At 45.7% G+C, this 9,544-nt stretch overlaps 1 protein-coding gene across 1 annotated transcript; it reads right to left on the reverse strand.

Moving 5' to 3' along the window:
• On the reverse strand, positions 1–9,544 carry JOSD1 (Josephin domain containing 1). Its single transcript, XM_009289982.2, has 4 exons — positions 8,715–9,544; positions 3,867–3,995; positions 3,556–3,750; positions 1–2,128 (listed from the first exon to the last, which is right to left on the reverse strand). The coding sequence occupies exons 1-4, from the start codon at positions 8,897–8,899 to the stop codon at positions 2,029–2,031; spliced, it is 609 nt and encodes a 202-aa protein (XP_009288257.1). The 5' UTR covers positions 8,900–9,544; the 3' UTR covers positions 1–2,028.

The raw sequence follows: 9,544 nt of genomic DNA on the forward strand, positions 1-9,544 counted from the left end.
CACGGGAAAGGTGCTGACATACAAGGAAAGTAGCCCCAAAATATTTTAAAACATCTTTGCATATTGTGCACTGATCTGTTGGCTTGCAGTTTCCATGCAAACGGGGTTTCTCCAAAGTGCGCCTTTCATCAGCGTAGAAAACGTTGCTGCCGAGATTTACTTTTTCCCCCTCTTGAAGAAATGGCTTCAAGTCACAAGCAGAATGCCTGCAGGCTGCGCACCCTGCCTGGAAAGTGTTTAAAAACTGCCAGCTGGTATTGGTCAGTGGAATGTGTTACGAAATAGGACTTTTTATAGAAACGTTGGGTCTTTAAAACGTACGAGCCGTTCGCCCTTGGCTGCGGGAGGCTGTGCTCAGAAGACTGCAAAATGGTGCTTGCCAGATGTCCGGGGGTCGGTGAACACCATCGTCCCGTCGTCACGCGGCCTCCGTTCTCTTTTTAGGAAGGTGCAAGTATGGCGGTCTCTCAGCTTCAAACACCCGCTCACGCTTTGCAGAGCTCTCGAGAGAAAAATAACTGAGAAAAGGTAGTTACAACCCCTCTCCCTCGCAAGCTCAAACGCCAGTAATGAGACTTTCCTGCACGATGGAGCGGGATCCTTCAAGCTCCGTCACGTCCCAGAGATTGCTGTTTAACAGAGACATCCCACGCATAAAGGAGGGAAGCAAATGGTAGCTCGGCCAGGAAGAGCTAAACACAACAAAGTCTGTTCCAAATTCAGCATTTCCTCCTCCTGCTGTGGAAGGCATGACCGAGCTACAGCTCGCCCAGGTGACCCAGAAACAGCCAGTGGAGATCCCTCTTAGCGCCTCCATGTCTAGTCACTCTTCCCCACGGAAGGGAGGGGAGGAAAAAGCGATTCGTCCGTTAACGGAATGTTTGTCGGCCAACACCAAGAGAGAGGTCGGTTCAGCTACCAGGCCAGGGTCTCTCTAACGCCCGAAGGCTCTGGCGGTCCCTCTGCATCTCCCACATTATCAGCTAGTAACTATAAAAAGGGCAAAAACTGACTATTACAAAGGCTTCCCTCCTCAGCCGATTTTTGCTTTGTAACTTCATCTTTCTGGAACATTTCACATGACATTAGCGACTGTGGGCTAGACTTCTGGAAAGAGGAAAATAAAAGGGAATGAATTCCTCTCAAAACCCCTTCAGTTTTCTTCCTCTCTCCGAACAGCCCCTAAACTACTGGGTGACCACGCAGAAAACCAAAATAGATATTAAAAAAGAAAAAAAAAACCAACATAGCACAAAGAAACCCAAGCAGACTACGGCCTCTCTCCAGTCCAGAAACTCGATACTCCTCAATTAGCCTGTGCTTGCTGTCTCCACGTCGCCTTAGCCAGCCACATGCTGCCGAACAACCGCTCACCACATACATAAATCCCTGGAGACACTGGGGAAGAATCCACTAGCTACCCGAAGAGTTTCTTGAAAGATGACACTGTTTTTATCGTTGTTTTCTCATTCCTGGCACAAACCATCCCTAAGAAGCAGAGGGTCGTGCTGAGCACCGTACCATTCCTAGTGTTCGAGAGTGTCCTGAGAGACCCTTAGGAATTGCAAATGTCTTCACGACGACTTGTTTTGGAGGGAGAGACTTGTGAAGAGGCGGCAGCGTGCTCGGCCCCCCGCTCCTCCCCGGCAAGCCCCAGAAGGAGCAGTGTCCCACCACACGCGGCCTTGAACAATGTGAGGAAAGGGAGGCCAGAGGCTTCCGGACACCCTAGCCCCAAAGCCCAGTTTTAAAGAGCGCAATGCCTTCTAGCTAGCTGAAGTGCATGCAGCTCATCCGCCTTTGCAATTAAAGCGATTGGCTTCCAGTTTCCTCCACTCTGCCCTCAATTCTTCCCCCCCCCCCCAGTGTCCTACACCATTGCCCTATTGCACCAAGGAAGGAAGAGAAGAGCCTAACAAAGGAAGTTCCAGACAAGAAGGGTCGGGGCACCCGTTATCCAGGTTTCAGGACATCGGGAGTTCAGTAAAGGGGAAGAGCTGTAGTGGTGGGAGGACAGAGTTGGTCGGGTCACACGTCAGCTCTCCAGCTCTGATGTGCTTCCACCTCCTCTGGCACCACCAGCAGGAGTTCACAGTTCTTTCCTCTCAGCTGGTGTTTCAAAAATTTCCTATCATAAAGGGAAACAGAAATAAGCACTACTGAATGTAGAACTTCATCATCTTCTACAACAACTAAACGCAACTAACTCTGCAAACATGACCAAGAAATGGCTGGGAAACCCACACGCACTGTCTTTAGTTATTTTCTGACAAAAAAAAAAAGCTCAAGTATTAAACTTGCCCCACATGATTCAACACACCTCTAACCCAGCAAGTTATTGCAGAATCAGATAAGCACGATCTTAACCTCAGCAGAGGGGTCTATACAGATATCACTTTCCAATTTTCCAAGCTGGCAAAAATAGAATTAAAACCAAGTTCAGTTTGTTCAGGTCCCCGAGATCAAGAATCCCACTGTATTTTAAAATAATGCCAACAAATCTGGAATACTTGTGGAAAAACACCCCCCATCATTTAGATGTCCTTATTGCAATGTACCGCCTGGTACTGCACTGTCGGAGCAGCGTACCGCCTGGTCATTTGACATGGTTCCGCAGACCCTTTCTGCCCATAAGCTTCTTCTAATACCAAACTTGGATTATCCAATAACCGTGAAAGTCAAATCCATGTTTTCTCTGCTATCTTTCAGCCCAGATTTCCAAAATTCCCTATACAGGAAGCCCTTATTTATTGCTGAAGAACAGCACACCCAGGATAAAATCCACCAGAAGCTCTGCACAGTAGTTCCAGAACTGCGTTACTTTATCCCAGAAGTTCACAAGAGGCTGACATTCACTTTACCAAGACTTCAATGGCATGGTAGGCTCTGCAAATACTGCTCATGTGCAATCCCTACCTCAGAACAAGTCTAGCTGAGGCAGCAAAGCTGCTGGTAGGCTTTAGAACAGGATGGAGCAGAAGCTGAACGGCAACTAAGAGCACGTAAGACTTTACAAAGTAATTACACCAACCATCTCGTGTTAAGATTGAAGAGGGGAGTCAAGCCAGAAGTGCAGCGTATGCTTACGTAGGCAGGTGACTCCTAGCAAGCAACTTTCGCTGCTGTCAGGAATAAGGCTGCACTTCTGGAAAGCCTTTTTTTTGGGAACATGCACGCAGATGGCGACTAAAGAGGCAAAGGAACACCGATACTCTCACATTTGAGGAGAGGGTGAGGTACAGCACATCTCGTTGCAGGTGTCACCCACTAATACCAGACTTGGCCTCTACCTTCGTCACTAGTGACAGAGCCAGCCATGTAAGAGACAAAGTCGGGCTCTCCTGAGCTTGCAGAGATCACCACTGGCAAAAGCCTTTTCCTAGCTTCGCGCAAGCAGGGTATAAATCTAAGTGGAGGCACAAGAACTTTATTACTCTCAAATCTTTGCTATTGAAGTTCAACCATTTATGTTTCAACCACTAACTGTTTAAGGACAGATTCCCCACGTCCAACAGGGACGGATTTGAGGAGGAACAGGATACAAAAAAATCCTACCTGAGCTCACTTTCACCTCCAATCCACTCGGGCATCTTGAGTTTGGAGTCGAGGTTGTAGTAGGTGCCTCCCACCTCCCGGACGCAGATCCAGTGCTGTCGCTTGAGGGGGAGCTTCAAGGGGCCCCAGCAAAGGCTGGAGGGCAGATTCATGATGAAGCCCATCACGTTAGACAGGGCAATGACGTTAACATCCCTGAAAGAGCGCAGAAAACAAGACAGTGATAAGATTATATTCCAGTACTTTAACCTCATCTCTTTCTCATTTTTACAAACAGCAGCCGTCTCCAGAATTACATGACTTCTCAGTACCTGCGCTTGTCCCACCAAACTGCCTCATAGCCTTTGGTCTGAAGCGCTGCCATGATCACGTTCACATCATAGTTTCCGTTTCCCAGCATGCTCTTCTTGTGGGGCGTCACCATGGTGTTGGGAGACAGCCTGCAAACAGAACAGGAGGCTGCTCTAGCGGGCATTTGCGGAACCTATATTCCACCGTTGGAAGGGGCTACTTGCTGTATAACTTGAAGCCCGTTTTCAGCATTTTTGTGCTTAAAAACAAAAGGTCCCTTCCAACCCAAACTATTCTATGATTCTATGGCATTCTCCCTTATCACTCAACAAAGGGGCTGAGAGGGCTAAATAATGCATTAAGAGTAACTCTGACATACAAAGCCTCCAAAGATCTTAGCTTTGATACGAAAGAGACCGCAAAGCAGGAAGCGCTTTTTTCTTCCTCCTTGAATGGGTACTTCTGAAGGATGCTTCAATTATTTTTTCCTCAGTTCATGCTTGGAGTAAATGCCAGTTTGCCATTTAGAACAACAGCTATCACAATTTCAAGAGTTCAACAGTCAACACCAGTCTTGAAGACTGGATGAGATAACAAGAGGCAAGGTGGGTTGGCTGCAGAAAAGGTTGTTCTCCCCCACCCTCCACTGGTAAATGAAAGAAGTATTCAGACACAAAGCTGTGAAGATATTCGGGTTTGGGAGCTTTCTAAAGCATTGCCGTTGCTATACAATAAAAAAAAATATATATATATCTGTTGCCATAAATAACTAAACAGCTAACCTTGTAGCAAACAAATCTCTTCAGCTTTAATTCATAAGCTTGCCTAGACATCACTTGCATTACCATAACATCTGAAAATCCAGAATCACAGTCCATCACATTACACGCAAAAATATGACAGCCTTTGCACAAATGCAGATAATGGATGCAACACACAAAACATGGAGACACGTGGCAAGAAAAAAAAACCCCAAACAAAAACCAGTTAGAGACCAGCAGAGGTGACACACCCAAAGAACTGGTACCCCTGAGCAAACTTTCACCAAGAATCATCTCAACATCTCTACTCACACAATAAAGTCTCATGTTTTTTTCCCCCCAAGAAATTTTGTAAGGAGGGGAAACAACAAGGCAGTGAATTATTATCAAGGTGACAGACGGGCTTTAACAGCTGGAAGAGCAAGCACAGGGGGAAACTGGGAGCAGAGAACAGCAAGGTTCTCATGCCAAACCAAAGAAAGCCAGGCCTGAAATAAATTCTGTTGTGACGAGTTGCTCTTTTGATTGGTAAGGACTCCATTAGCTCTGCTGCCACAAGGTTCAGATGTTTTATATCATCCAAATACCCATGTTTCACCTGCCTCTCTCTCATGTCAACTCCATCACCCAGAACTCCTGATGTTCCTGCACATTTTTTGCTCAGCCTTTAGCACAGTGCAAGTTCTGCAGGCATATTTTGTCCAGTGAAAATCCCTCAGCCCTTCTGCATTCCCCCCTGACAACATAAGGCATCTGACAAGAAGAAAGCAGTGGATTGAGTAGGGAGTTTCAGACCAACCAAGGCTAGAGAGGCTACAGACAGGTAGCTTTTCACATCAGCTGTGAGTTTTCTTGCAGTGGAGCAGACTGCAGCAGAACAGCCTGGGAACTGATTTAACTACAGAAGGGAGAAGAGTCTGAAACAACATGCTAATAGGAAAAGCTATTAATACCCACCACTGGGCATTTCCCAGCAAGGCAGTGACATTTTCAGAGAATCATGGTTTCCAGTCTCCAAAGCTCTGCTGTATTTTACTAATCACAGAGATGCTACTGTAGCTTGTCACAGCCCTTCCAGCATCTCCGTGAAGCAAGATCACTTGGCTACAACTAATTCCTCAAGATCATTGCTTCAACCTATTAACTCTCATGAGTGCCAGCGAGCTAGGAAAGCCTTCCGATTAACAGAGCCCTTTGGGTTGCACAAGCACCCTCTGGTGGCACCGTCTTCTAGAGACAAGCTTATTTGAGAGCTGAAAGAATATGTTTATCTTTGCTCCTTCCCGTAACTTTCAGAGCCCCAGAAATGAGATGGAGAGATGAGCAGAGGTGACACACTCAAAGAACTGGTACCCGTGAGCAAACTTTCACCAAGAATTGCCTCAACATCTCTACTCGCATGCACCTAAACAGGGTCCACAATCATCAGCTGAAGGATTCTGATTAGACAAGGAATTAAGTTGCCTCCCCAAAGTTAGTTTTTTTTATCTAGACACTAAGCTGAGGAAGACTGACAAAGTTGGACAGAAATCCAGGTAATAATCCTCCTGAGCTTTCTAAGTGAGAAACTTTCATCAACATGTTGTCTTAACACAATGGGCTCCAAGATTCCTGTACGCAGTTGTCTTTCCTAATCAGGTCTCAATACACAGACTCCAGTGAAGCGAAGAGATTTTGTTTGTATCTCCATGCAACATTTGGAACATGCAATCTTACTTCCTGCAGCAAAAGCCAGAGGAACATCAAAAAGGTACTTCTTGTGCTAGAGGAAAGAAGAGAGGAAGGACTAAAAAAATCAGAGGGGAGCTTGGACCAAGTTTTCGCATACACTTGAGATGATAATCATCAGACTACACTGGCCTTATGCAATAGGATGCAGCAAAAGGGAGACTAACAATTAAGTAATGTGGTTCAATCATTCTTCAAGGGATGTGGTAAAAGCTACAGAAAGCTTAAACTTACCTGTGATTTCATTACCTTGTCAACACCAGGTTTAAAAATCACCCCTCGCAACATTTTTGTAGCTTATTAAAAATATTCATCAGTCTTTTATCAGAGTCATCAACACACAGAATATGACCAGACACAGGAAAGACATACAGAAAAGTGATGCATAAAGGACAACTAAATCCACACTTCTTAAAGGCAAGTCGAAGAGCTAGACATGAGTAGTAACCCAACAGACGTGCAAAGGTAGTGGCAGTTCTTATGCATAGCTTATAGCTCATCCGTTTCTGAGAGGAATTTCCACGTATATTTCCATACTTCCACGAGGCCAAATCAATCTGTGCATCTTGATCCGAATATTAGGATGGAACAATACCAGGTTGGAAACAAAGACAAATTCTCCCTTCTAGGGCAAGAGGTTTGACAATATTAACATCGCAGCTCTTTCTGAGAGGTTTCATTCTGCACACTAATTCTCTCTCACCAAACCCAATGAAAGCCAACTAATTAGATCATCACACTCCTTCTACCACATGAACTGCCTTTGTTTGCTTCAGGCCAATAGCAATCCATCTGCAATTAAGATTCTGACAATTGCTGCTCTGGAACAAAACCGTAGCATCTTTATACTGGACAACGAGTGCCTTGAGCCTACTGTGGACCAGCTCCACTTCACCAACAGGAATTTTATTTACAATGCTATTGTAAATAGCATTTAAATCTGGTATTTGCTGTTGCCCATCACCACACTTCTTTTGCCAAAGACAGGCACGCGTTTGATGAGTCGAGCACCAGTTCCATAAATCTGCTGATTTTCAGGACAGCAGCAACAGGCGCACAGCTCCCTGCTCATCGGCATGGGGTACCGCGACTGCCTTGTCCAACAGTACCTGCGTAACCACCGCCATGAAGCGCGATTCCCTACCTGTCACAAACACAAGATGCTGTCGACTGCTGGTAACGGGTATTCAAGCGTAACTTAGGCGACGTCTACAACATCTGCAGATTGAGTATCAGAGGAGACCCCTTTTCCTATTTGATTACTTAGCTTCATCAATGAAAGGTCACCAGGATTTTCAAAGGCACACACAGGAGAATTTCCACAAAGCATCGAAACAGCATAAAATAAACATTGAGCAAAATATAAGCTATTGTACAGGCCACATTAATAATTCATATTTATCCCAGTAAAACTCAAAAACGCTTTTATTATCTGAAGCTGCTGGGAAACATTTAGCAATGCCACAGAAAACGGGGATCTAGCTACTGAAATTAAATCCAGTTTGACAGAGCACACAGGGTCTTGATGCACGGAAAAAACCCCACATAATATTTGAAGAACTTCACTTAACCGCTTGAATAAGTAGTTACTCATTTGGCAAAGCTCCTAATTTCCAAAAAACATACAAATGTTGAGGTACTAAATCAAGAAGTTTTTACGATGACCCACTTGTCATTCCTGCCCATTCCTTCACTCTCCCAAGGCAATCCCAAAATCCATTATTAACATCAAGATAACATATCTACACGAGGCAGGGGTGAAAATACGGAAGATAGGTAGAAGATGCATTGAGGTGGGTGGGGGAGAAGACAGCAGTCCAACCACATGACAGCATCTGCAATAAAGCCCTTGGACCCAAAATCATCAGCCAGAATCTTTTAAGAAAGAAGTAAAAGGAGAGAGAATTTCTGCATGGAGGGAGGGGAAAAAAAAAAAGGGGGGGGGGGGGGCATAAAAGCCAGAATCTTAAGAAAGAGTTAAAAGGAGAGAGAATTCCTGCATGGAGGGAGGGGAAAAAAAAAAGGGGGGGGGGGATTTAAAAAAGAAGCTACGTTCAGTTCAAAGCAGTAGCATACTCTGAACCCCTCCTTTGCTCTATTTTTCCCCCCAAATAAGACTTGAAAATTCCTCTGAGCAACAGAGAAGGGGAAGCTAACGCCAGTGCGGAGAGTATCCTACCTCTGAAAAATCTCCTGCAGGGTTTCCCTAGTGAAGGCATTGCTGGGGGGGGGGGATTTAAAAAAGAAGCTACGTTCAGTTCAAAGCAGTAGCATACTCTGAACCCCTCCTTTGCTCTATTTTTCCCCCCAAATAAGACTTGAAAATTCCTCTGAGCAACAGAGAAGGGGAAGCTAACGCCAGTGCGGAGAGTATCCTACCTCTGAAAAATCTCCTGCAGGGTTTCCCTAGTGAAGGCATTGCTGTCCTGGAAGACATTGTTGAGGGCATGGAGGGCACACAGCTCCCTACGCTGCTTCTCATGGTAAATATGCAGTGGCGGTAGCTGGGGTGGCTCCAGTGATTCCGATTTGGTCTTGTCACCTTTCCATGGCACGCAACTCATTTTTGCGTAGGGTGGATGGAGAGTAGGTGGTGAGAAACAAAGAAGGCTGAAGTTTCTTCCTCCACAGTCACAACAGCAGCCCACTGCCCCTTTCTTTTGCAGGCTAGCGCTGCTTCCAGCTCACAAACCCTCCTCTTGTGCTTCAGTTTGTTCAGTAATTGCCTCTGATGGCTGGTTTTAAAAACCACATAAAGATCTGCAACATATTTTTCCTCCCTCCTCCCATACCCCATAAAATGTAATACTTCCCTCCCCCCACACCCCACAGGAAAAAAAAGAAAGTCAAAAGATATGAATGCCCTTAGTCTCAAGGTACCAGCTGGAATTTATCACACCGCTCCTTTTCTTCCATCTCCTTTGGTCTATAGTGCCACTAAAAAGGTACCCAGAGCAGGTAACAAAGAGAGGCCCACCCCCAAAGTGCCAAAGTGGAGAAGATGAAGCCAGCTTCTGGTGCTGCCTATGGGAGCACAGGGTGGTTAAAGACTTATCAGCTGCACTCCTCCATTCCTTTGGGAATGACTGAATCCAGGCAAGAAGATGCCAACAGCTCGGGAAAGGAAACCGCTTCTTGCTAGGCCACAAAAAACCCAGGTCCAGGCTCCGGGGAAGGCAATTCCTCGCAAGTCACCCTGCACTCCGACA

The sequence above is a fragment of the Aptenodytes forsteri genome, unplaced genomic scaffold (genome assembly GCF_000699145.1).
Source record: "Aptenodytes forsteri isolate BGI_AS27 unplaced genomic scaffold, ASM69914v1 Scaffold284, whole genome shotgun sequence".
Lineage (NCBI taxonomy): Eukaryota > Metazoa > Chordata > Aves > Sphenisciformes > Spheniscidae > Aptenodytes > Aptenodytes forsteri.